This window comes from Dunckerocampus dactyliophorus, chromosome 3 (assembly GCF_027744805.1).
Source record: "Dunckerocampus dactyliophorus isolate RoL2022-P2 chromosome 3, RoL_Ddac_1.1, whole genome shotgun sequence".
Taxonomy (NCBI): domain Eukaryota; kingdom Metazoa; phylum Chordata; class Actinopteri; order Syngnathiformes; family Syngnathidae; genus Dunckerocampus; species Dunckerocampus dactyliophorus.
The window spans coordinates 1,333,269-1,360,883 of NC_072821.1; the positions used below are offsets into that span (position 1 = coordinate 1,333,269).

General features: G+C 49.0%; 2 protein-coding genes across 6 annotated transcripts; one reads left to right on the forward strand and one right to left on the reverse strand.

Annotated features, from left to right (window-relative positions):
• The first annotated feature begins 3,887 nt into the window (after positions 1-3,887).
• On the forward strand, positions 3,888-26,432 carry plekhg4 (pleckstrin homology domain containing, family G (with RhoGef domain) member 4). 4 transcript variants are annotated; one of them, XM_054770800.1, is made up of 22 exons: positions 3,888-4,096; positions 10,747-10,944; positions 11,135-13,109; positions 13,236-13,490; positions 13,689-13,812; positions 13,890-13,983; positions 14,066-14,152; positions 14,229-14,345; positions 14,411-14,509; positions 14,589-14,876; positions 15,192-15,314; positions 15,420-15,611; positions 19,375-20,150; positions 20,201-20,468; positions 20,556-20,645; positions 20,722-20,946; positions 21,017-21,187; positions 21,250-21,430; positions 21,598-21,711; positions 21,783-22,058; positions 22,129-22,271; positions 22,357-26,432. In XM_054770800.1, the coding sequence occupies exons 1-22, from the start codon at positions 4,094-4,096 to the stop codon at positions 22,393-22,395; spliced, it is 5,838 nt and encodes a 1,945-aa protein (XP_054626775.1). In that variant the 5' UTR covers positions 3,888-4,093; the 3' UTR covers positions 22,396-26,432. The 4 variants fall into 4 exon arrangements, with proteins under 4 accessions (XP_054626775.1, XP_054626773.1, XP_054626774.1 ...); XM_054770798.1 differs by having other exon boundaries at positions 21,598-21,714; positions 22,357-26,430; XM_054770799.1 differs by having other exon boundaries at positions 13,239-13,490; positions 21,598-21,714; positions 22,357-26,429.
• LOC129178509 (isocitrate dehydrogenase [NAD] subunit alpha, mitochondrial-like) lies at positions 22,711-26,056 on the reverse strand. Of its 2 annotated transcripts, XM_054770803.1 has the most exons (11): positions 25,791-26,054; positions 24,884-24,946; positions 24,617-24,700; positions 24,420-24,534; positions 24,175-24,362; positions 23,923-24,056; positions 23,737-23,839; positions 23,605-23,669; positions 23,444-23,528; positions 23,213-23,365; positions 22,711-23,037 (listed from the first exon to the last, which is right to left on the reverse strand). In XM_054770803.1, the coding sequence occupies exons 1-11, from the start codon at positions 25,815-25,817 to the stop codon at positions 22,954-22,956; spliced, it is 1,101 nt and encodes a 366-aa protein (XP_054626778.1). In that variant the 5' UTR covers positions 25,818-26,054; the 3' UTR covers positions 22,711-22,953. The 2 variants fall into 2 exon arrangements, with proteins under 2 accessions (XP_054626778.1, XP_054626777.1); XM_054770802.1 differs by having other exon boundaries at positions 23,213-23,528; positions 25,791-26,056.
• Positions 26,433-27,615: the final 1,183 nt, after the last annotated feature.

Here is a 27,615-nt window from a genome sequence, read left to right on the forward strand (position 1 = left end):
ATGCAACTCAGCATCGAGGTAGTGTGTGATGGTACCCTTTTTGACCCTTTGCTCAGGAGGTAGAGAAGGTCGTCCAGAAACCGGAAGGTTGGCGCTTCAATCCTTGATCCTTCCACCCAGCCACTGTCGTTGTGTCCTTGGGGCAAGACACTGCTCCCGCAGCTGAAAACAGCTCCAAGTTGTAACGTTCCGCATGCCATCGGACCAACCTGGCAAGGCCGAGAAGGGAGCCATGTTTCCTTACACCCTGCATGCCCCGGGGTGGTACCATTGTCTCTCGAGAGACAAGCATGCCTCCATTGTGACTGTGGTCCCAGCTCTTCGCAGGTCATTCCCCCTCTCCCTCTGTGTAGTTTTTGGCTGATTCTTCACTGTTCGCGAGATCATTTGGAACCCAGGAAGTGAGGAAGATTATCTATGACCTTGTAACTCGAGGAAAAGGCTTCTTGAGACGTCATCTGTACTTCTGTGAAGAAGGTGTCGGACGTTTCGCTCCTCATCCGAAGAGCTTCGTCAGCGAGCTTCGTCAGCGAGCTTCGTCAGCTTGTAAGTCTTCCATTTTTAAATGATTGCAAATAAAGTTGATTTTGTGGCCGCACGGTGGAGTGGAGTGGAGTGGTCAGCATGTTGGCCACACAGTCAGGAGATCGGGAAGCCCTGGGTTTGAATCTCCACTTGGAATCTTCATCTGTGTGCAGTTTGCATGTCCCCACCCCTGTTTCCACCCACAGTGCAGGGTGTACCCCGCTTCTCGCCTGAAGTCAGCTGGGATATGCTCCAGCATACCCCCGCGACCCTAAAGACGATAAGCTGCATAGAAAATGGATGGAAGTCACATCAAGCTGCTTGCCTGTAGCTTCATGGCTTATCAGCCAGACTTGTGTAGGTCTACAATTCTGTCTCTGATGTCTTTTGAGAGCTCTCTGGTCTTGGCCATGGTGGACTTTGGAGTCTGACTGTTTGAGGCTGTGGATAGGTGTCTTTTATGCCACTAATACAGGCAACAAGTGGAGGACGTAAGAGCTTCTTAAAGGAGAACATGTGTGGGAGTGCCAGAATTCTTGCTTTATTTGTAGATGTCCAAATATTTATTGTTTGCAGGAATATACAAAAAAAAAACAATCGGCGGCCGTCCAAGTGCTTTTTGGCCCCACTGTAGATGATTACAAAGTGACATATGAAGAAAAAGAAGATATGCTAGCTTGTCTTGTATAAAAATGTGATGACGATGAGTCAGAAGGTGTCAAATGATGGATCAGGCTTCGGTCCTCCTCATGTACCGCCCTCATGAAGGTCCTCTTCTGTCATTTAAGTCCAAAGTCCAATCATTGTGTGAATGACCTTGTGACTCCTGAGCTTTCAGCCTGATTAGACTGTCTTGCACTTTGACCTGACGCAACAATCCATCATAAAGGTCAAAGGACATCTTGTCTGAAGCTGTGGTCCTCAGCCGGGTATGAACGTCAGCATAGGCCTGCTGGCGGCGCTGTCGGAGAGTTGTGAGTCGGTGTAACAGAATGTTCCTGAATAAATACAGTCCTCACTCGGACCGGAAGTGTTCTGAGGGCTGGCGTTCAGAGGAAGGGGGCGGAGGGGGGGGGTCAGTGAGGACAAGCATATAACACAAAATGTCAGCCATTGAAGTGTTAGTACATTGTGACTATGCCAGTGGCCTCTTTTTTTTTTTTCTTTCCTGCTTTTCTTGTCACACTTATGACTCCCAGCAGCCACACAGCTCCAGCACTCTCTTCTAGCGCTGAAACAGGGGTGTCCACAGTGCGGCGTGCGGCTTGTTTTTCATTGGCCTGCGGGCACATTGTCAAAATACAATTATGCCGGAAAAATTGGGTGGGTCGCGGACAGCAGGTAAAAAAAAACAGAGTGAAATATTGAATCTCTGAGTCTGAAGTAATTTTTTTAGATACATTTTGAAATACAAATATTTTGAAAATATGTATTTGACCTTCTTTGATATCAACAAAAAAAATCTGTCTTTATTGTCATTACAACGCAACTTTTTACAAACTTTCTTAATTTTTCTTTTTTCTAATAACATTAGTCTAGTAATCTAGTAATGTAATGTAATAATATTGCATTTGTCTTATAATGCAACATAATTTACTATTTTCCAGTGTTTCTATAGTGTATATACAGTATATACAATGACATGACATTCCTCCTCTTAATATTGTGGTCTGAAATACATTTTTCCTGTGTAATTGAGTGTATTTTTGTTAAAAAAAAAATGACATGCATGTATTTTTGAAGGCTGTTTTTAAATAAAAATGAATTTGCATGCTTTTATCTCTACAAAAGTGGGTCACAACATAATGGCCATGGGAAAATGTGGGTCCCAGGATGCAACCAGTTAAATACCCCTGCCTTAAAATATCTACATGAGTTGGTTTTAGCTTGTTCAAAAAATTAAAAAAATCTACAAACGGCTAATGATCGGGCCGGGAATTATGACGACATACCGTTAAATATGATTACATTCAAAAATGGCTGAGACAACCCATTTAAAAAACACTCCAACGAGGCAAGAGTAGCTGTGCTGTGCTGCAGGTGGGCTAGCGTGAGCAAATCAAGCGCTCCTTTTCTGTGACGTACTGTGAAGGGCTTGTCATAACCTCCCCAGAGCTCACTTGGAAACAAACATGGCGTAGATCGTGTGGGACTTGTTCACTGTTTCAGAGGAAGACATTTCCCCACACACTGCAAATGCTCTGTAAACATTCTGCGATGGGGGGGGGGAAACAATGATCTTCAAAACATCAAACCTTATCAGCCACCTGAAATGCCAACATTGCTACGACGCCCGGTGCCCAGGGCTTGTTCCTATCGCCCCGGAGTTTCAAAAGTGCAAAAAAGCTAAACAGAGGACCCGAAGACTAAAGTGATCTGGGATTTGTTCATGGGAATGATGGTGGTTCATGGATGACCAGCCTTTAGCATCGTTGAAGATACCTGCTTTTGTCGGCTAGTAAACCTCTTGGACCCACGGTGTGTACTTCTGAGCCGCTGTTATTTTTTAAAATGTTTTGTTAATAGTCGTGATATTTGGTAAGGACAAATCTACAGGTAGAGTCTGTCAAATCCAACACAGTCACAGTCACAGTCTGGAGATGGGGAAGACCTGGGTCGATTCTCCCTTGGGCAACTCTGTGTGGAGTTTGCATGTTCTTGGAAAAAAATACAAATATCGTGCATCCCTGAAAACGGCCCCTGCAAGCGAAATTGCATTCCCATCCATTCCAGTCAGAAGTCATGAAGAAGAGGCCATTAAAATACACACCACCTGAACTTGAAAGTGTGACACCCCCGCCAACCTTTGACCTCTACAGCTGGTGACTCTGGTCTGTTTTGAGCGACCTGTTGTCCCTTAGGGCTTTGTTATGCTGCCGCGTAGACACGACGTCGACCCTTCGGACGGTGTCTTGATCCTGATATTGCTCGTCGGTGGGGGCTTAACACATGACTTGCAGTTCTCTACCAGAGCGCTAGGGGCAGTGTTTTCCACAGCTCTTGTTGACTAGCTGTTTAGCGTCCTGTGCAGTAGCAGCAGACTGAAGCGACATCCAGATTGTTGCTGGAACTGGAACTAATCCATGTGGAACATCACTCACTATATGTTTATGTCTATCATATTCATATAATTGCCTATTTGTGTTTATTGCATATTTCTTCACTGAGACGCTACTCAGGTTACATTATTTATTTTGCTTTGACTGGACCGATACCCGCATTGCACGCCACCTTCCAAAGTTAGCACACGAGGAAGAGTTCTCTAAAAGCAGGCCGACATGCAGAGGTGGGCTGAGAGGAGGGGGGCTGTGCCAAAGACTGACTGACAGCTGGGGGTGGGCGGAGCTTCCCATGTGAGCATACAGGAGATTTACAGCAGAGTCAGACATGACGGGACACACACAGGACAGGACACGCTGTTGTCTGAATGGAACACACCATTCCCGACCGGACAATGCCACTCCTTAATGGAATACACGATTATTCCTGACTGGAATACTGGACTCCATGGTGGAATACATAAGTAATAACTGGAGTACACAACAAGTCAGGACATGCTACTTACACCATGGTAGGCTCTAGCTCTCTCACACACTCACATCTGTCACAAACTTGGCGTAGCTTTGACCACATGTAGAGCAGTTGTGTGTGTTTGCTGTAACCATTTGCTGTGTGGGGGGAGGTGCAGGATTTCCACCAAGGTGTAGTCCTCCAACATTTGTCAAGAAGTGTATGGAGATTGATGTGTGATGATAGTATTGTTGTAGTATTAGTACTAGTATAATAATAATAGATTAGATTTTATAGTGCTTTTCACAATGAAGTGAAGCCATTATCCATTCACTACTCAGTCACACAGTGGTGCTGGTAAACTAAATCTGTATCCACAGCGCACTGCTGTAGTCTGACGGAAACGTGGCTGCCAGTTGGCTCCTACGGCCTCTCCGACTTCGCATTCATACACCGGTGGCAAGGTGTGTGAAAGTGTCTTCCCCGGGGTGATCGAACCGTCAACCTTCCGGTTTCTGGACGATCCGCTGTACCTCCTGAGGCACTGCCGTCCATATAGTATTGTTGTGTACCCGTATAGCATGTTGATATTGGACTAAGTGACGCATACATACATACATAATGTGCACGCTTTCTTCTCATGACCGTAATGCAGCCTTGAAGTGGCCATCATGCTGCAGTGCTCACAGTTGCTTCGTCGTCACCTTTTATGTCAGGCGATGCTGCTGATTGGCATCATTATCAGTTTGTGGGCACAGCCGTGTGCCGGAACCAGGTACATGTCAGTGCAGCAAAGTCTTTTTCGAGGATTTCCACGTTAAAATGTCTTCAACGTTGAAACAAAGCGGAAGTCGTCACTGACAGCACGCAGATGTTCCAAAAATAGGAGGACCTGTTGAGCAGTGATGAGTAGATGATGCTCAGCCATGTGCTGGGACTTCATGGGGAGGTTTGGACTTGACTCAAGTGGAGGACTTTTCCAGCCTTCCCACCGAGCTTCACATGATGTGTTGGGAATATTTGATCATGTGACATCCTCTCCTGACTTTGCTTTGGAAAGTGAACAGACAGGGGTGCTGTGGCTCGGCGCCGTAAAGTTCTTGTCCCAACATGTTGACTTTTTGTCTTCACGAGCACGTTGTCCACTTTGCGCTGCAACCTGCTTCCAACTGCGCTGACATGTTCAAGCCTCACACACTTGAGGCAGCTGCTGCTTTGGACCTTCAGTATTCCAGACGCAGTCCTCGGTGTTCTCAACAACAAGAAGAAACCACCTGAGCGAGGCCAGAAGGAAACATGTGATGAGACGCCAGGAGCAGAGACATCTGTCTCACATTTAACACGCTCTGGGGGCTCAGAGGTCAGGGGACAGAACTCGTAGAGCTTTTCATGGCCCCTCAAGACCAGGACTTGTTGAAGACAGGACCCTGTCCATGATCCTGAAAGCTGACACCGCCCCTCCCTCTCTCCTCCCTTCCTCCCCCTCCCCCAGTCCGTCTGGGAAACCACTCACACCTGAAGGGCTCCCCCGGGAGTCCTGAAGCGACTGAACCCAGTTCAAGCCTGATTCATGTATTGATGTTGACATTTTGGCTCAAGGAGGATGTAGAAATATGACCACAGTGGCATGACCTCCTGTGGAAAGCCAAATACTGATTTGGTTGTTTTGCGTCCTCCTTTGGACCCCAGGAACCCACCCCCAGATGGATGGATGTGGTGCCGCCTTCAAAAGACAGTCCCTGGGGGGAGATGGAGGCCTTCCTGTTCCACAATTCATAGTTGAGCTCCACCAATCGTCTCTGTGGGTTCACTGAAATCACATGACACGTTGAGAGTGTTTGACCATTTGGCAGGACGATGCCAAGAGTCTCCCTCTCCTGGCCCTCGCTGGTCTGTGCTCACACTGAGTCGGTCACAGTCATACAGTACAGGTAGTCCTTTGGTTACCTGCCAGTTCCGTTCTCAGTATTGTGTTCTTGAAAACACTGATAGTTAGCGCCACAGTAACACATGTGACCTTCCGCGGAAGCACGATATAAAGGATTGATTAGAAAAAAAAATCAGCAGAAAGGCTGACTGTAGCACGTATCCCGAACGTTACGCCACATTTCTGATTTTGAATACTCAACATTCACATTGTGCGTCAAGGCAGAGTCAGCTCATTTGTATATAGTCTTCTGCGTTTAAATTTGACTTACGTTGTGTGCGGGACTATGCTGTTTACGATGGTGACAGACATTTTGCCAGACTTTTGTCAAGGTACATGTTTTGGATGCAGCAAACGGGACCTACGTTCCACCGTTTTGTGTCAAAAATTACAACGTGCAAACAGGCTGAAGTTGACGTCAGATTGTGTTGTATACGCAGCAGACGCCATGAAAGTATTCAACACTGTTTCGCCTGTTGATTCAACATGTTTTTCTTTGGTCGTAGCTGTAAATCACATCATGCAACCTCTGCTTGCAGGAGACTGACACATGTATGTTGTGCAAGACTTGTGAGAGGAGCAATCGCATGAATTAAATGACACGTGTTTATTAGGTTTTTGACTTTTGGATTAATTGAGTGCTTTGTATTTGATTCATATTCTGATATTGTGTTTGTTATCATCAATAACCTGCAAGGAACCATCGCATTTGCAATACAGCCATTCTGTGACTCCACTACATTGCAGGCACACATGTGCGCAGTGGCGGTTCTAGCTATGGGCTATATGGGCAATTGCCCAGGGCGGCAGTCTCTTGGGGGGGGCTGCAAGGGAGGGAGAAAAAATCCCATTTATTTGTGTTCAGCGCTCATCAAGTCAGGGTGCGTGGCAGATTGGCGCCCTCTACAGACAGGATACTCGTGCCCCCAGGCTGCTCAGATGTCATCAAATGTCCACCATGTGACCAAACTAAAGAGACTATAGGGGGCTCACTTCACCACTCGGCTCTCAGGTTAATTATACGGTTAAAAAAAGTAACACTAAGACCGACCAAGAGTCTCAAACTACTAAAATGTGAAATAAAAAAGGGGGAATTGTGAGTCAATATGAGTTGGTTTGCCTTGACCGCTAGTTGAGCAACGGTGGGATCTCTCAATGCTGTTATTTTTGTCAGCAAAAGTCAAAGAAACGGGGCCAAAGGTAAAGGTATAACTTAATATAGTTACAAAAAATAGTTTCTGTAAAGAAAAACTAGTAGCCACAGAGTCGGTCCACCCAGGGCATCGCCATTCAAGCCAGAACCGCCACTGCGTGTGCATGGAATGGTGGCGGGCCCTGGACCACCTCTTTCAGTTGTGCCAAAAGAGGGGAAGCGAGCCGTATTTGGGTGCGAATCATGATGTAGTTAACGCCGTGTTTCTCAAGTGAGGTGTCAGCGTGGCGTGAGAAGCAGGGTGGACTACTCATTGGTGCGTCTGCTAGTGTCTATTCTGGCTGCCAGCAACTCATACAGCGGTTTGTACAGATAAATAAATATATATTATCAGGTTCTCAATAGGCTTTCAAAAGCTAAAGTGGGCCGAGGCACGCTGTACGCCCTTAGCCTGGGACAGGTGGCGGTCCTCACCCTGCTGCTGACTGTCTCCCAAAGGTGTGACAACCAAAAAAGAAGAAAAACAAATGGAAAGAAAAGGAGGCGGGTGAGAAGACTCTCTGCTTCTTCTTCTTTTTCAGTCCGACAGTCAAATGTCTGGACTTTGCTGTGTGTGTGTATGCTGGACTTTATTTTATTATCAATCACAAGCGCGTTGATACCGGCAGGTATGACCTCCTGGAGACGCTTCAGCACTTGTTGTGAGTGTAAACAGTAAGAACAGGTCTGGTAGATCGCGAGAGGACATATTGACACATGTGAGTGAGTGCCACATAACTCCAGCGAATGAACTTGTTCCTGCGTGCCCTCATCTTCATCTTCATCTTCAGCTTCATCTCAGCGTTGTCGCGACATGTTAGCTTTTGTTGCACTGAAACATTCACAAATTATCCTCCGGCTGCTCCGTGCCGCTCGTCTTCTCACCGTGACGATGAGTGCGGCTCACCAGCTGGCCTCTTCTGTCACTGTGTTGGCCAGGGTTAAAGGTTATTTATCCTCACATGGCCGAAAGGTCGCAACCACTGGTGGTGTGGGAAGGTTAAACATAGATGACCACCGTGTGTGCTTCGTCACAGCCGGAGAACAGGTTAGTCCGTGAGTGGGTGAATCACGCTGCTGCTGCCGAGTATTCATCCAAAAACCAGCAGAACCGGAACAGCAGCCCGATGGGATCAGTTTGTGTGAGGGAAGTATCAAAACACAAGCCTTCGCTCTTCACACTGCTGCCACTGTCGGCTACATGACGATCGCTGATAATCTTTGACGTTCACGCTTAGGGCTGTCACGATAACACGATAATTTTGCTGGTCGATATAATTGTGCTACAAATTATCGACGATAATCGATTTTATCGACAGCATTGTGAAATTTTGTGTAATTCACATTTGAACCACTAGATGGTACTCAGGTGTAGGGTATGCTAGGGGTGGGGGGAATAATCGATTATTAGATGCATCGCGATGCGGACATTGACGATTATTAATCGATTCATAAATGTCAACAATCAATGGTGGTGGAACAAAAAAAATGAAACAAAAAGACGGAAAGCGGAAGTGCCGCCCGGACAGTTTATGGCGGTGGCGGTGGTGATGGTGTAATGGTCGCCACACATGGGAGGCAACAGACAACTGCGATTGGCGAAAACTCATCGCCAATGCGTAGCAAACCCTGCGCACGGGTGGCGACGAGCGGTTGAGACCAGCTACACTGGTGTGTGACGCGTTCACATTCAAAGAGTATTGTACAAGTTTTGATTGACTGTCTTGGTAGTACCGGATCTTGATAGTATTGAAGATAAACTTACATAAATGTCCGTTTAAATGAATGTAAACTTACCTGATATGTTTACTCTGGCGCCAACGAGTTCCCACGCCGCTGCTTTTTTCTTTATATCTCTATATTCTATTTTTAGAAATGTCAAACAGCTCTGGGAAATGAATCTCTTTGAAGTTTATTTTAATTGTGGATCATTACAAATATGCTTTGTTTAGTGGTACACAGTGAGCAAAAAGAAATTATATGTAGAAAAAAACTATGCTTGAAAAAATGACAAACTATTGATCACAAAAAAGATACATCGATAATCGTTTTATCTTCACTTCGCAGGCCTCTGAATCGTAATCGCATCGAATTGTGAGGTGGCCAGAGATTCGCACCGTGTACGTGTGTGAGACATAAGCTTGACACGGAAGTTGCCTGTATGTATGTTTGTGCAACGTAGCACCATTTCGCACCGTTTTGTTTATATTTGCCGACCAAATGCCTTAGTAAGCGTCAACCGCGCCAAAAGAATATCAGCAAAAGTAGCTGTCACCGCACGTGCGGCATTCACGGCTTCACAGACAGTTGGACAATACAGAACTCTTCACATTGCACGTATTGTCCATGTCGCTACATTATCACTATTGTTGACTTTATATGAGGCTGTAACAGACTCCTCTCTAGAGGCAAGTGTGATATTGTAGCCACCCGGAAGTTTTGTGTGTCTGTGAACGCATCACGGGGAGCGCTTGTATGTGTGCGTGCGGCGCGAGTGACGAGGAGGGCTGCGTTGTGGAGACAGCTACGTTTGCTGGTACTCTTTTGGCTATGTTTGCTGATAACACTGAAGCACAGATGGATTAAAGCTCATGGATGGGAAATCTGCAAGGGTGGTTTCAGAGATTTCCGATGCGTGAATTACGCTGGTATCGAAACTCGATACTGAGACTGGGTCGAATCGGCCCCATTCATAGTTATGTTGTCGTTTTCTTGACAATACCACATGTGTCAACATACAGTAAATGGAGATTTTTTTTATACAGAAATGACACCATTCGGTCTGAAATTTGATGTTGACAACGTAGTCGACATTGGATTAAGCGGGCACTGTAGACCAGGACTTGATCAACAGACTAACCGGGCTCTACTGTCTTATCAGCGAGACAGCCTTTATTCACTACCTTCTGTGCGTGTGGCTGACAGTTAGTGTGTGTTCTCAGGTCAGAAATAATCTGCACTAACTTGTTGTGCTTGATTTTGCAGCTGCTGTGTTGCACATTTTTATCAAGGGTTAATTGACTCCTAATTGATGACACTGGAAAAAACACACTGCTGCACATGCACGGACACCGAGCTCATTATAAAAGTGTGTCATGTCAGGGCGGGGGATGTGGGGGTCAGGCTGATATTTTTACTCATCTGGTCTCCACTGGCTCTTGACCAGCAGATCCAATTACATCCCCGCCCCCTTGTCTCCATGGCTGCGGGTACTCCCGGTGGTCTGCTGGAGCTGTCGGAGTCCAAACAGGTGTTGGACCACCTAAACGAGAAGAGTGATGACACGGCAGGTAGCAGATTGTGACGTCGTGTTGCATTCGAGACCGGTGTGATGATGCAAATGTGAGCGTGATCAGCATTCTCGAGGTGGAGTTGAATGACAAGGATCAGGAACGGCCAGGTCATGTGACATTTGATTGCGGTCTACGTGAACATAAGCACCACCACTGTGAGAGGGTCCCGCTTGGCTCATGAACTAGCGGCTGGTTAGCGTTAGCCGCTCCACCGATGAGTGTCACGGTGACACAGTTAGAGAGGTCAAAACCCAAGATGCACAAGTCTGACTTGTGTCTTTCCTCCTTTGTCCTCATAGGACTCTGAATCTTTGGACCACTGCATCCAGACTGCTCTGGCCTCCCTCTTCCTGCCCTTCCAGGCCACATCCCCGACCGTCCTCTGTCAGGTCCTCAGTGTGGTGGAGAGCTGTTACCGTGGCGACGGTTTCCGCTACCTGATCCACTTCCTGCTCCCTGCCAAGCACTTCCTGCAAAGGCTTCAGCAAGACGCCTGTGTGAGTGCTGTACACACACACACACACACACACACACACACAACCTAGAAATGTGTGATATGCAGGTAGAGATAATGAATACTTTATGATGATCATCTTCTGACGAAATCATCAGATGGATGCAACTTTAACACGATAGTCATGTGACATGTTTGACTTTCTGCGGGATACTAATCTATCTTTCCCCCAGTCACAGTTCGGTGGCTTGTTGTTTCGTCACGAGGGCTGGCCTCTCTGCCTGCATGAGAAGATAGTGGTTCAGCTCAGTCCTCTGGACCGGCACCTCCTGCGCCCAGAAGACTTCTACTTGCTGCTTGTTCCTTCTGCTGCGCTCCCGTCTCCTCCAGCACACACCGCCTCCTCCCGCCCCCGCCTGCTGGCGTGCAGCGTGTCGGACGGCGGCCATGATGTGGAGCGACTGGAAGTGTCGGCGCTAGGCCTGCGGTCCGTCTTCAGCATGGCCTGGCTGGACTCTGTCAACAGGGACAGGGAGCAGCGAGGGATGTCCAGACTGGAGCGCTGCCTGCTGTCTGCTCACGGAGACGTCTTCAGGGTCCCCTGGGAGGACGTGGTCCATCCACAGTTCATCCACCGGACCCGGACAGCCCCTACCCAGTCTGGCGAGGAGTTCAACAACCAGTCACACGACCTCCCAGGACATGGGGTCAAGCTACAAACGGACCAATCAGCGGGCTGCGGTGAGGGGGAGGAGTCGGAGGGCGAGTACGTGGAACTGACAGAACTCGCGCCGCCTCGCTTCTCCCCGCAGAAAGGCTCCTTGACGCAGTCCATCAGCCTGCAGCACCGAGCCGGACGGGGCACGCGAGCTGCCGACACAAACACGTGCACTCCTGCAAGCGAGCGCACGGGCACACACACGGCCGCAAGTGAGCACACACACGCTGATGACGCACGCGTTGCTACAAGCGATCACGCAAACACACAAGCTGCTATGAGCGATCACGCAAACACACACGCTGCTCCGTGTGATCACACAGACGCTGTTGACACACACACTGCTACGAGCAATCGCACTAACACACACACTGCAGACACAATCAACCACACTGCTGCAAGCGATCACACACACACTTCCTCCTTGCTGTGTGTTCAGGCCTGCAGTGGAGCCACCATACTCCCCCATGTGCCCCCCTCTAGCTGTCAGTCCCAGGATCGGACACCAGGTGGCCATCCATACACGTACACTCCGTCAGGGAAGTGTGGCGAGGGCAGAGAGGTGGCGGGCATAGAGGTGGCAGCTCAAGTGTTAGTTGATGCTGGTGAAGAAGAGGGAGAAGAAAGTTTTGTGGCTGCTGAGGTGGAAGAGAAGGAGGTCCCAGAAAGAGAGGAGGAACAGGAGGGCGCTGTAGGTGATGGAGAAGGAGCAGCGGTGTTGGCGATAGAAGAGGATGTTGAGCTCATGGTATTGCAGCAGAATGAAGCAGGTGGACATGATGAAGAGGGAAACCAGGAGGTGAAAGGGGGAGGAGAACAAGAGGAGGCGCAGAGAGCGAGTGGACCAATGTTCTCAACTGAAGATGCTCTTTTGCGCGCAAGCGCGCACGATGAACACAGGATTGGACAAGCCATGCACGCCGACGACTCTTGTTCTGAAAAGATTACAGAACCTGTGCACCTTGTGGACTCTTATTCTGAAAAGATTACAGAGCAAATATACACTCAGACCTCTTGTTCTGAAAAGATCACTGAACCCGCGCACACTGAAAACTCTTATTCCGAAAAGCCGATAGAGCACTCTTATTGTGAAAGGCCTACCAAACACATACGCATGGGGGACTCTTATTCTGAAGAGCTTCCAGCAGAAACCCACAACGAGGACTCTGAAAGCTGTGCTGAAGACACACATGCTGCGGGCTCTTATTCTGAAAACAGTTCTTCGACCATCACGGAACCCACACATGCTGAAGACTCTTATTCTGAAAAGCTTTTGGCGCCCATGCAGCCTGAGCGCTCTTATTGTGAAGATCTCGCAGAACATGCACACAGCAAGGACTCTTATTTGGAAGATGCGTCGACATCAGAGTCCAAGTTGAATGCATCGGCAGTGGTTTCCATGGCGACACGAGCCTCTGGACCACGTGAGGAATTTCCCCAGCGTAGAGAAGAGCCGGAGAAGGTGGAGGGAAGCTCCCACCAAGCTAATGGTATGCATTTATCTGTCATCTATGATCTATCTATGATCTATCTATGATCTGGTGTAATCTAGTGTGATGTAATGCACTGACGTACATCCCAAATGAAGACTTTAATAAGATTGGGTTTTCTCTCAGCAGCCTTTCTGTCTACTGATCCCAGTCCAGCAGAACCACAAGAACCATCAGACTTAATGCTACCGGACCAGTCACCTGGCCTTATAGCCCCAGTTCAGGTCAACCAGACCTCAGAATCCTCCCAGTCCTTTCAGCCTCCCCACTCGTCTGACTCCTCCAGCCGGGTCGGGTTCTCCGCGTCTTCCCGTTCTTGCAGATCCTTCCAGTCTGGCTTCAGCAGGCTGCTGTTGAAGTCAGGAGTTGTCTGTTTGACTGGTAAGAGCACATATTTTTACTGTGACTCCAGCTGGATTGACCCGGTTTAGCCTCTGGGTAGGGCCAGGCCCATATGAGTGTGTGACCTTTACATTGGTGACCAAACATGCTGTGTTCATAGTGCTCACAATGCGTCACAGCTGCTCCCCCTTGTGGTAAAGAGTGTAAACATCCTCACCAGCTTCCCTGCTCGCACAGGAAGCAGAGGTCGCAGTGGACGCGGTTTGCTGACAGTGTGTGCCGGGAACGCGGTGTGGTCCAACCCGGAGTGTCACAGCGCTGAGCTGCTCCGCCTCCTGCTCTACTACACTTCCACCCTCAGGTACCGCCCCTTCCTCCCTTTACCGCAGTCGCTACGGTCTGTTTTGACGCCACATCTTGTCCCGCGCTGTCTGACAGCACCAGCGTGCGAGCTTCGGGTCTGATTGTGCTGGTGGACGCCCGAAAGGCGGCGCCGGTCCCAGCCCTCTTCTCTGCCCTCAGGTCCTTGCAGGTAGGACCAAGACACCTGGATCACACACCTGGATCCGTGTGATAGCTTGTGTGTGTGTGTGTGTGTGTGTGTGTGTGTGTAGGAGGACGTTCCAGGCTGCGTCCACACTGTCTTACTGTTGATGAACAAGGACACATCGCTGCATGTGGACAAAGCTGCAGGTCCACAGGTGACATTCGACGCCCCCTGTTGTGCACGTATGTGAGTGAGTGCACGAGTTGTGTTATTTTTGTGTGTGTGTGCAGGTGGAGGTGTTAAACTCCCTCAAGTCTCTTCAGAAGCATGTGGACCTCCATCAGCTTCCTGCACAGTTTGGAGGTTCCTTCTCCTTCAGTCACAGCAGCTGGCTGGCCTTCAGATCGGTCAGTACACTCACACACGCACACGCACACGCACACACTGATCGTGTGGTGTTGGTGTCCATCAGAGAGTGGAGCAGTTGACCAATCAGTGTGAAGATGTCATCCGCCTGCTGCAGAGGAACATCGACATCATGGAGTCCATGGCTCTCCCTGCTGCTGCTGAGGTCTCGTGAGCTCATGTGCACGCACACACACACACACACACACAAGTATGATGTTATACCGATAGTTTGTGTCTCCCAGGAGGCCGAGCAGCTGTTGTCCACCTACAAGGACATGATGTGCGGCATCCTCCAAGACAGACAACTGGTCCAGTTGCAGCAAGAGGGCGGGGCCTCACTGTCGCTGCTGCGCAGGGACGAGGGCGGCGTCGGCCTGACGGAGGACTACGTGGCGGCCGTGGACGCTGTGTCCTGTTTGTACGAGCAGGTGGACGAGCTGCTCCACCGCCTGGTGACCTTGTCCAACAGCAGGACTCAGGAACTGAACTTCATTATGGACTTCAGGAGTCTGGAGGAGGGCTTTGCTAAGGTGACCCACAATACACTGCTAACTGCAAACTGCGTGAGCTAGCCTTCTGCTCGCTAGTTTTCTCTAAGGCTGCGTTCAAATTAGCTACCGAGGTCCAGGCCGAAGTAAAAAGCTGAAGGTTGGGTTCCATCCTTGAGGTATTCTGAAGCAAGATATTGAACCCCCAGTTGCTGCTGGTGCTGCTAGTGTCAGAATGCTAGAAGTTAGAAAAGCACTAAACACGTGAAGGCCCATGAGCAGAGCAGAGCTAGCCAAACATATGCGACTACCAGTAAACACAACCCAAATAATGGCTCTCCTTTACATGTTCCTCAGGTGAGGTCGTGGTTGAAGGAGGTGGGCGAGGTGTGTCTCAGGAGTCTGAACCAACCTGAGGACTCGCTGGACGCTCTGAACCGGAAACAGCTGGAGTTTAAAGACTTCTACTCCTCCGCATACGTATGTTGCTGCTTCTTCGGTGACTAAAAATGTAACGTTTACATCTGATGACAGAACATGAGAAGTAAAGCACAAGTGTGTGTGTGTGTGTGTGTGTGTGTGTAGGATCACTGTAAACAAGGTCAGGAGTTACTGAGCCGTCTGGAGCGTTGGGGGCATATCTCGTCTGCAGACCTCCATGTCTACATGGTCAAAGCCCGCTCCTTCTGGGCAGAGCTTCAGGATTTCTCCCAGCGGGTCAATGCCACTGGCTGCAACATCGAAAAGGCTGTCCGACTGTACCGCTTCCTGGACCAGGTACTGACCTTGCCGCTTCTTCTTCTCTTACGTGACGTCAGCATGCACCAGCTCACAGTCAGTGCTAACGATAGCATGCTAATCACCAGGGTGAGGTGTGTGTGTACCTTTACGCGTGTCGTGATTGTTTTTTTAGCTTCTTTTCCAAGTCAAAGCTGAATAAAGTTGAATGTTTGTTGGATGTAAGCGGATCTGCTGATGTGTGTTTGTGTTGTAGTTGTGTGCCCAATAGTTGCAAACACCTTTTGGACTGACTTTTTTTCCCTCTTCAGCTTTATAAACATTATGGATTGGCGAAAGAGAGCACTGTTGTTCAACAACGATGTTCATCCTCAGATTTGACTATAATTATTGTGGATTACAATGTACAAGCACACGCACAGTAGGACACACTTACAGTCGCACACATCAGTTGTTTGTTGGGACGCACAAGCATGTGAGAGACAATTTAGACTCTAAACTTGCGTGCAAGTGTTGAGGGAAATGTGTGTGTGTGTGTGTGTGTGTGTGTGTGTGTGTGTGTGTGTGTGTGTGTGTGTGTGCGTGCGCGTAGTCAAGATGTCGCTCTAGTGCCAAGTTCTCTCCCCCCCCCCTTTCTTTTACTCCCTGCACAAAGTCTTTGTTGCCGTGGTGACCCTCCCCCTCCTCCAGGGACCGCCCATCTGCCTTTCACCCTGTGATGGGGGAGGGTTTTTTTGGGGGGGGTGTCAGTGTGTGTGGTCGGGATGCCACTCTCTGCTAGGTTCAGTCACACAGCAGCACTGCCAGCAAACACACTCAAGGTACGACACACTTTCTTCACTTCATTGTGTGTGTGTGTGTGTGTGTGTGTGTGTGTGCGTGTGTGTCTGTTGTCAGATTTGGCGTCGGTGCGACTCTACAGCAATGCACAACTTTGTGTGGGTACGAATGTGTCTTTGCGAGGCGCGGGGACAATTTACTAGAAAAGATTAGAAGTGCGCATTTACCACACGGCTAATGTCACATGACTTGAGATACGTCGCATGAAGGTGATTGTAGAAGACTGCAAAAAGTTGCATTGGTGTTTCTTTACGACAACTGGCCTGGCATTCACTACTTGTTGATGTTGTTTGCATGTGAAACTTTTCAAAAAGACGACCTTTGGATTGTCAAGTCATTGATGATGTAGTTGTTCACTCGGCTGACTTCAGGGTGTAGGCTCCAGGCTCCAGGCTCCAGGCTCCAGCTCGGTAGAACGGTAGAAGTGCTAGAAAGTGGATGGATGGGTAGTTGGTATTTGATTTGGTGTGGCGTAAACATGGGCTGTGTCTCAATGTGTGCCCTCTGGAACCAAGTGCGCAGTGTACACAGCATACTTTTGAAGTACTCTTTAAAGACTTCTTTATGATCTGTTTTAATAATGAGAAACAAAATAGTTTTCACTGCCTTCATTGTGCCCTTGAGGATTCCTAACATTCCTGTTTCCAGGCTGTGAACGTGAAGAAGTTAACTGTGTAGCTAAGAGTCATTCAGCACTGATGAAAGATGCTGCTTTCAGCTTGCGCCACGCCAACCTGTCTTGTAGTACCTCTTTGCTCCTTAGGGGGTGACAGCGAGTCACTGTGGCGCCTCTTGACGCTGCAAAGCAGTGGTTCTCGACCGGTTTGTCTGCAGGACCCGCCATCTCAGCTCAATGACAAATGACAATTTTTTTCCACCCAAGGTGCATTCACAGACAACGGGTCATTGCATTTTTTTTTTTTTTTTTCCCAGGAAAAGACCCGCGATCCACTTTAGGGTCACGACCCGCCAGTTGAGAATCACTGCTCTCTTTGCTGAAAAAAATAATAGAATGACCCGACGCCCATGAACGCACCAGGGTCGGTGCTGTTCGCTTGCTACGCCGCCACGAGGTGGCGACTCGGTCAACTTGAGCGGGAGAGGGTGGAACCTTGGACTTAACATGCCATCCGTCCGACACGCAGCGAGATACTGTAGCTACGTATCTGCTGGAGAAAGGCGCCGCATGAAGTTGTGTTGCATGGGGGAATTACGCCCAAAATGAAGACTACAAGGTACACGCAGTATGCCGGGACTGGGAGGATGCCTATTGACTACAGAAGAAAGGGTCTTCCTATTATTATGAAACTTAGCTACGGAGTGTTGAATTAGAGCCAGTGGACTGGCTTGATTTTAAACTTCTTGTTTCACTTCACATCCAGGTCCATGTCCAAATGCTCTGGTTCATCTCCCCAGAAGATGGAAACCTTGACACAGACTTTGTTGAAATGATTTTTTCCCTTGTGGATTCAAACTGTTTGTGTTTATGCTGGCGCTTGTGGTATTTCGCACCACCTCAAATTCAAACTGTACTGTCTTTTCATTAAAGGGACTGTTTGCAGTTGGCTCAAAATGACACTGCCAGCGCTTAGCAATGGCTCCTGTGCATGTGTGTGCCTCACCTGGGGCGCAGCTTATGTGCTCGGAGCAGGAAGAGGGCGGAATATAACGCTCGCAACACGTTTACAAGCCAGTGCCCTCGAGGCAACTGTCAACCGTAACCGGTGCAAACAGTCCATTTAAATAAAAGATTTAAATAAATGAATGTCGTTTATTGACTAAATAAAATATTTGAGAAGTTTGTGTTGAAAAATTTGCGCTTGGCATTGAAGGGCGGTGGCGTGTCCCGCAGCCAAACCAGTTGAGAGGTGAGCTGGTGATGTTGCTGAGGTTTTAGCAAGCAGCGCAGTTAGCGTGTGTGGATTCATCAGTCTACATGAAACGCTTTTTCCATCAGCCAGAGGCGTATTTAGCCATTTGGGAGCCCAAGGAAAACCCACATCCTTGTATTGCACTGACTACGTTTTATTATTATTATTATTAGTAGTAGTAGTAGTAGTAGTAGTATTTTTTTTAGGCCACTTTTTTCCTGCTTTTGAAATCTGTTACAGTAATGTCAGCTTTAATTGCCATGTTAACATAAACCCCCAAAAACGATTTAAAATATTCATGTTTGTCATCTACTAGTGTGAATATTAGAAAATGATCATATTTCCTGAGCTAGATAAAGTCCTGAAGGGATTATTATTACCTAAGGAGTAAACATTCCTCCGTGAATCACCACCTCATCGTGGTGGAGGGGTTCGAGTGCCCCAGTGATCCGCAGAGCTATGTTGTCTGGACACCCCCTCCCAGCATTCAATATACAGTAGTTCACCGCTTTAATTGGTTATCAGTCGTTATTGAAACAATCATGAAATGCATTTTGATGTCATTTTAAGCGCACAAATTAAGACAAAACAGTTACATGTACTTTAAATGGAAGAAAACAAGTCAATAATCAGTTTTCATGAGACGTTTGGGAGCCCTTGGAGATCTCGGGGCCCTAGGCAATTGCCTGTGTTTGCCTAATGGTGAGCCCGTCCCTGCCATCAGCTGTCAGTGCGTTGAGGCTAACATGGTCAGCACTGATAATGTAATAATAATGTAATCGTGTGTGGGAGCAGCTCCCTTTGTGCGTGTGCGTGTGTATCTTGGCTGAGTGCTCTTCTAACAGATGATTTTGTTGATGTGACTTGATCACCAGCCGCTCACTTCCCACACACACACACACACACACACACACACACAGGGGCCTCGTGCTACTAACCTTAGCCAAAAGGAGGTCAGTGCACGCACACACTAACACGCACTTCAAAGGCTTCTTGGCACCAATGCTTGTTGTTTGAGCTTCAGTGCTTTTTACGGTACAAATATGACACATTTTTAAAATGCTGAGGCCCAATGTCACACGTCTGTGCAGGCATACGGCTGGGCGATAAAGGGGCGCCATCGTCTGGCCGGTATCACTGTGGACAAGAGCATGCTGCCGGAGCACTGCCAGGCCGTGATTGGCGCCTTGGAGGAATACCAGCGCCAGCATCCACCAATCCCAGAGGCTCGCTTCCAGGAGATGAAGGCATTGGCGGGCGAGCTGCAGGACGAGCGAGGTGTCCGCCAGTGGGGCTTTGCGTGGTCCAAGTGTCAGGAGGCCAAGTCCATGTTTGACAGGAAGATGGCCGATGCGCGAGCGGCTCTGGAGTCTACCCACAGGCGGCTCTCTGACTCTGTAGAAAACGTAAGTCCCACCTCCACAGAGACGGTGTCTAGTGAGGCCACCTCATGCCCCCCCAAGAAGGATTCGAGTCCCTCCTCGGCCCCCGTTAGTCCTCAGCAGACACCACTCCTTCAGCGCTTATTTGGCAGCGAGGCGTCCTTCAGCAGGCCCCGCTTCAACTCCTCCGCTTGCCCCACCCCGTCCTTCTCCTACTCAAGCAGACGTCAGCTACTCAGGAAGACTCAAAGCTTCGACTGTCCCACCACCCCCGAGGCGTCCCGCTACTGCCCCTCCTCCCCACGCACGCTCAGCGAGCCAGCGCGCAGAGGAAACACGGGCGTCTTCATACGCGGTTTGGAGGTCAGCAGCACCGAGGCGTCAGACCGCACCCTTTGTCCCAGGACCGCTGCTCCGGGCTGGGGGTCCCGCAACCCTGGGACACCAGGGAGCATCAGAAACTCTGAACCCCAACCCGGGGGAAGGTGGGTCACGGTGTGTACTCGTGGTAACGCGGCTGCACAGTCTGATGAAGAAGTGTTTGTCTCCGCAGTAAACTGCGTCACATCGTGGAGGAGATGGTGACCACCGAGCGCGAGTACGTGCGCTCTCTATGTTACATCATCGAGCACTACTTCCCTGAGATGGACCGGGCCGACCTGCCTCAGGACCTGAGGGGAAAACGCTCTGTGGTCTTCGGGAACCTGGAGAAGCTTCTGGACTTCCATAGTCAGTTCTTCCTCAAAGAGCTGGAGGCCTGCTGGAAACATCCGCTACGAGTGTCCCAGTGCTTCCTCAGACACGTACGTACCCGTCCTCCAGTCTCGTTGACATCTTCGCCATCATCATCATCATCATACGGACACCTTGTTGTTGTTTGTGTGCTGCAGCAGGAACAGTTCAGTCTGTATGCTCTGTACAGTAAAAACAAGCCAAAGTCTGACGCCCTGCTAGCCAACCACGGACTCGTTTTCTTCAAGGTGACTCTTAAAAACTCTTCAACTTTGACCCCAGCTGACCCAGCATACCGCACTGACGCCACGTGTTCACCCACAGAGGAAACAGCTGGAGCTGGGAGACAAGATGGACTTGTCCTCCTACTTGTTAAAGCCCATCCAGCGAATGAGTAAATACGCTCTGCTGCTCACTGACCTCATCAAGGAGGTGGGCGCGGCTCAGGAGGCGGAGCTTCACTCGCTGCAGTCTGCCACCGGCATGGTCAAGTTCCAGCTCCGCCACGGCAACGACCTGCTCGCCATGGACGCCATCTGCAACTGTGACGTGGGTTTGGCTTTTGGTGTTGACAGAGTGGAATAGGGAGAGACCTGATGGTGCGCTGGCGTGTCTGCAGGTCAACCTGAAGGAGCAAGGACAGCTGATCCGCCAGGATGAGTTCACGGTGTGGAGCGGGAGGAGGAAAAGCCTGCGTCGCGTCTTCCTTTTTGAGGAGCTGCTCCTCCTGAGCAAGGCCAAGAAGATGGAGGGCGGCCTGGACGTCTTCGTCTACAAACAGTCATTCAAGGTACGCACTTCCTGTTCCTGCACGTCACGCTTTCACCGTAACGCCTCATTTCGGTGCATCAGACGGCAGACTTGGGCCTGACCGAGTCGGCGGGAGACAACGGGCTACGCTTTGAGATCTGGTTCCGTAGGAGGACCACCAAGAACCAGACCTTGACCCTGCAGGCCGCCGCTGCCGAGGTCAAACACGCCTGGACCGGCGACATCACACGAATCCTGTGGACTCAGGCCACCAGGAACAAAGGTATTTCCATTTCAAAATAAAAGCTTATGTTGTCAAATGTTGGGCACTACTGCCTCCTTGTGGTGATTCCCACAAACTACAGTTCCACGCAACATGACTGTCACCGAGATGCTGTGTGTGTGTGTGTGTGTGTGTGTGTGTGTGTGTGTGTGTGTGCGCGCACGCAGAGGTGCGTCTGAAGGAGATGGTGTCCATGGGGGTGGGCAACAAACCTTTTTTGGACATCCAGCCCAGCGCCGCCGCCATCAGCGACCGAGCCGTGCACTACATCACCAAGACCCGTGGTACGGGAACACCAGCCACCAAGTCGTGAACGAGTCTCAGTTCTTGATTTGTGTTTCTGTCTGCGCAGGAGCCAGAACGCGAGCGTCAATCGCCGTGTCCGTCTTCGACCACTCCAACCCTTTCAAGCGTGCAGGAGCGACCTCTGACCGTTCGTCGTCATCCAGCCTGCTGGGCTCGCTCAACCTGCACGTCTTCAGGTACGAGCCACCGGGGGGCGAGCAAGTCATTGCGTCCTCCTTCGGTCGCAGCGTGTCCTCATCTGCGGCGGGCGACGCCGCCTTCGTCACGCCGTGCATTGAGGAAGACGAGCAGGAGCACGAGACCGCCAGTCAGCCCTCCATGAGTACGTTCCATCTTCATCGCCGTCATCTTGACAACAAGCCATCTTAACAGCTGATCGCTCTGTTCCGCAGCTACGGAAAGTTCCGGATCGTCCTCTCGTTGTCTCTCAGGGTCCACCGGCTCCGACTCTGGCTGCGTGTCCTCCAACCTCCAGGAGGCACTGCACGAGGAGACGAGCTCCGCCTCTTGCTCCTCCCACAAACGCATCGCACCAGTGAGTCAGTCTGCACGCACACGTACGTGTTCCTGTTCAAATGGCTGCGTGTTCGCCACATCCTGAAACGGTGACTTGTCTTCAGGGGTCGGCGCCCGTCATCGGCCCAGCGACCATGGTGTGACCTGCCCATCGACAGTTGCCGTGGCGACCACCAGTTAGCTTATCGTCTCCCTCTGGTGGTGAAACATTAACAGAGCTGCTTTTCCCACACACTTAAGCGAGTCCCTGAACGCACCACCGTTGCCAGACTGTTCTTTGTCGTTTGGGTTCGTGTTTAGGTGGCGTCACCTGCGCATGTGTGTTGTACATAAGCGGCGTCTGCTGGCACTTTTCTTACTTGAATTTAAAAGAAAAAAACATCTTTGTTTGTTAGAAACTAACAGACTTCTCCATGTTTGTCTTTTCTGACACACACACAGTCTCATCATCCACGTGGTTGAAGAAGAAAAGCCCTTTTAATGGAGCAAAGCCGTGATGACATGGCCAGAGGAAACAATAAATAAGTTCATTTGTGACCGTTACAAAACCACGAAGCTCCTCCTCGTTAGCATCTTTCAGTCAGAAACATCTTGGTCATGTGACAGCTGTGCGCATGTTTGCTGTGAACATCTGAGGTTAGAGAAGCCCCGCCCCCCTCAGAGGAGGTGGAGATAGCAGGCACGTTGTCGCCGTCGCCGCCTCAGTCCAGATCCTGAACGCGACGACAGATTTCAGCCGTGAACTCTGAACATTTGCAATTTCCTCCCAAGTCCTTGGTCAGCACCTGGGAGACAGACGAGCAAGCAGGTCTTGTCAGCAGGCTTCCTTTACGTCTTTGTAGGCTACGTCGCAGAAGAAGCCGACGAACGTTAACATGCGGGCTATGCAGGTGATTGATGTGAGTGCTGCAACTCGAGCAGGTCGCCCAGAGTGGAGCATCTTCACACACAAGTTCTGACCTTCTTGTCTCGGATGGTGTCGAAGCACGCCGTCTGTATCTTGTGGCCGTGCTCGTGAAGGCCCATGTGACGCAGCATCATGACGGCGCTGAGCAGCAAGGCAGTGGGGTTGGCGAGGTCCAGACCGGCGATGTCGGGGGCTGTGCCGTGGACCTGCACAAACAACAAAGTAAAAAAAAACAAAAAAAACCCAACCAAGTCCGAGTTGGACATGCTAACACACGCACTCACAGATTCAAAGATGGCCACGCCGTTGGCACCGATATTGCCGCTGGGTGTGACCCCGAGACCACCAATGAGGCCGGCACACAGATCACTGAAACACACCAAGGACAACGTTCGCATGCACTGCCCTCTCCGGAGGCGAGCGTCCCGCCAAGATGCGCACTGACCTGAGAATGTCTCCGTACAAGTTGGGCATCACCAGGACGTCAAACTGCGTCGGGTCCTGAACCATCTGAAAGGCCGCCGCGAGACGTCAAGACAAGAAAACTCCTGACCCGAACAGGCAATTGGGAACTCACGTTGAGGCACACGGTGTCCAGGTACATCTCTGTGAACTTCACGTCTTTGTAGTTCTCCGCCACCTCGCGGCATTTCCTCAGGAAGAGCCCGTCTGACATCCGCCTACTCGGACGCGTCGCCCAAACGGGAAGTTACATCGTGAACAAGCAGGAAGTGGGTCACGTGACAAACAGGAAGTCACTCACATGATGTTGGCCTTGTGGACGGCGGTGACGCTGCTTCTTTGGTTGTTTCTGGCGTATTCAAAGGCGTACTCGGCGATGCGTCTGCTGGCGTCTTCTGTGATCAGTTTGATGCTCTGAACGACACCGTCCACAATCTGCAACGACACCAGAACCGTCCCTCAAGAGTCCACCTCCATTGTACCCCGCCTGTTCCTTCATCCATGCATCAATTAATCAATCAATCAATCAATCGAGATGCCTGGCGACACCGACCACATGTTCGATGCCGCTGTACTCGCCCTCCGTGTTCTCACGGATGGTGACCAGGTCGACGTTGGTGTACGCCGTCTTGTAGCCTTCGATGGAGACGCACGGCCTGACGTTGGCATAAAGGTCAAAAGTCTTCCTGAGCAGCAAGTTCATGGAGGGGTGACCAGCAGCGATGGGCGTCTTCAGAGGTCCTGCACAAGACGAGGTGTCACTCTTACTAGTTTTTAAGGACAGGGAAGGGAAATCACCTTTCAGTCCAATCTTGCTGCGGTCCATCGACTCTTTGGCATCTGGCGGGATCATCCACCGGCCACCGGGACCTTTGATAGCCGTCACGTTCCTCTCCTCCCAGTGGATTGGAGCCTGGGAGTCGAGGGTTGAAGGTTACCAGCAACCTTGACCTTCTCCTCAACTGAATGCAACTTGCCAAAGTTTGCAGTCTTACTTTTGCTGCCTCAAAGATCTTCATCACGGCGCTGGAGATCTCTGGTCCGATGCCATCGCCAGGTATCAGCGTGACCGTATGCATCTGTGACACACACAACATTTTTAAGGACTTCAGACAATGTGGCCAGCTGCTAGGTTATTCGCACAGCCAGGCTAGCTGTTGCTCTACCATGTCCAATGGCAGAGCTAAGCTAGCCTAAGATGAGCTAAATTAAGCTAAGCAGCTACCACAGAAGACACGAGAGCAGTGCCCTGAAATACTCACTCCTCTGCAAGAGAAAGATGAAAATATGGGTCGCTTGGTGGCGCTGACGACCACCTGGGACAACTGTAGAAGACAACATGAAGGTCACAACAACAGTTGACAAGATAGCCACACGCTAACTACCTCTGCTCTTTAATGTATACTGTCCCTTTAAGAATACACAACAACAATAACGCATGAGTGCCAATTTTAGGATGTAATATAGAGTAGGAAATGCTTAAATAAAAAAAGAAAAAGAACACACTTAGAAATTATGTCAATGTTTAACATATATTGTATATCAAATCAAGTTTGCCAATGAAGACGTTTACAGTTACAACTACAAAATGTAATGAGCGTACATCCATAAACTGGACAACATAGACACGCCGCTCTCGGACTTTGCTTGGAGTTAATCTTTAAAACATAATAATAAGGCCGAATCAAACCGTTGAGATTAAGTTACAAGGCAAACTCTTGATTCGGAGAGTTTTTCTGCAAATTGTTTGTGTGGTGTTCCGTCTACGGAGCTTTAACTTAATACGGCACCCGCTAAACTTGAAATTTTCTTAACATCCACGATTGTCAGCCTAAAGGGATTGGGAGGCTAAATAGGATTCACAGGTCAAGAGGAGACGTTAATGGAAAACAAAGCCATGACAGTGGACTAGCGGTTAGCTACGTTAGCAAGAGTAGCTGAAGGACACACACACACACACACATTCATACATACTGTACATACATACAGTATACAGTTCATCCACCCCCGGAAGCTAACCGGCTAACGTGCTAACATCTGCTTGTCTTAAAAAGAATAAGAACACAACAGCGAAGCTCGGTTAAAGTTTGTCTCCCCTCGCAGATATTGTTATACTAATTAACATTCTTTGTCCCCAATGACAAATGTTTCCTGTCGTCTTTTTCTTACCATTGACCTCCACGCGTTACCGGCCATTCTGGATAGGAGCCCAGCCAAAGATTGTGGCAAATGACGCGAAGATGCTTCACCGGTTGTTCAGACGACTGACAAAACCACGAGGTGGACTTCTGGAACAGTAGTACTGGGTCTGGAACAGGCAGACTGAGTATGGATCACGAATACCGAATCTGGACCAGAAGGACTGAGTCTGGACCAGCAAGACAAGTCTAATGCCTGCCGCCTCAGAGGACCGTGGAGAGCATCTTCACTTTCATTATTCTTCAGTTACGACCGATATCGCCACCTGTTGTTTAGGCGTGTGTTCACCTGTCAATGTCCTTTACTAAAATATTTTTAGTTGACGTCAGTTTTACATCAGTACTGTAGTTAATTCAACACATAATCCAGTAGTCATAAATTTAAATGGATTCAGAAAATATCAGCCCCTGATAACAATATAGTAAGTATAACACTTCTAATTCGTAGTCACGTGGTTCCATGATGTAATGGTTAGCACTCTGGACTCTGAATCCAGCGATCCGAGTTCAAATCTCGGTGGAACCTTGCTTATTAATTTGTTTTCTGCCTCATTAAATATAGGAACACTTTAGCATTGACAATACGACGAGTGTTTTTTCCCCAAAAACATCATCATGGATTTGTTGCTGGCAGTCCCAACTTCAACTGTCACACCTGACTTAAACTTACACAATTCCTCCAATTATCTTTGAATAATAAACTGGGGGAAAAATGATGTTGAATATCTTTCCTGATAATAAGTGGGTGATGTATTAGTAACAAAATGATGCCACATCATTTGATAGAAATGAAAATGATCACCCTATAGAGGGGGGAAATCAAAGACACCCCAAAAATGAAAGTGAAAAAATGATGCAGCAGACAGATCTGGGAGGAGATCCCCCAGGACACCATCCGTAGTCTCATTAGGAGCATGCCCCCACGTTGTCAGGCATGCGTACAAGCACGTGGGGGCCACACAAACTACTGAGAATCATTTTGAGTTGCTACAATGACATTTTAGCTAAATGGACCAGTGTGCTGCATCATTTTTTCACTTTCATTTTTGGGGTGTCTTTGATTTCCCCCCTCTATAGGGTGATCATTTTCATTTCTATCAAATGATGTGGTATCATTTTGTTACTAATACGTCACCCACTTATTATCATGAAACATATTCAACATCATTTTTCCCCCAGTTTAGATCTGATGTGTTTTCCAAGTGTTCCTTAAATTTTTTGAGCAGTGTATATATACATATAAGAAGATAGGCGATATAATATGAGATAGATAGACGTTTTTTATGTCCAAACAATTTAAAGACCTTTTTCAGGAATAAAATAAAACCTTAAGTGTGTCGTTGACCACCAGGGGGCAGCTTTGAGAACTGGCAGGACGTTCAGTGGCCCAGAAATGAAAATAGTCAAGCTTAAATGCCAAAGCAATAAAGTGCTACTTTTTGATGAGTTTGCAAAAAGAAAAGTTAGCGTGATCACAGGAATTGGACTTCCCCTTAGACCTATTAAGACATAAGGTAATTGCACATAAGGTCTTTAAAGTCAGCATGTCTGCTTTGTCCGTCTGAATGTTATCATGATATCCCACTATGAGCTCACTTACGAACCCCCCCCCCCTCCCCCCACTGAGACGCACACACACTGTATTTTTCTGGTTGTCAGGGTCCTTTGAGACAACATCGACCTCCACAACTCCACTATATGTGCTTCATACTTACACACACAGGCACACACACACACACGCACACACGCACACACACACAGAGCAGACACACAAACAGAAGTAAACGTCTTTTTAA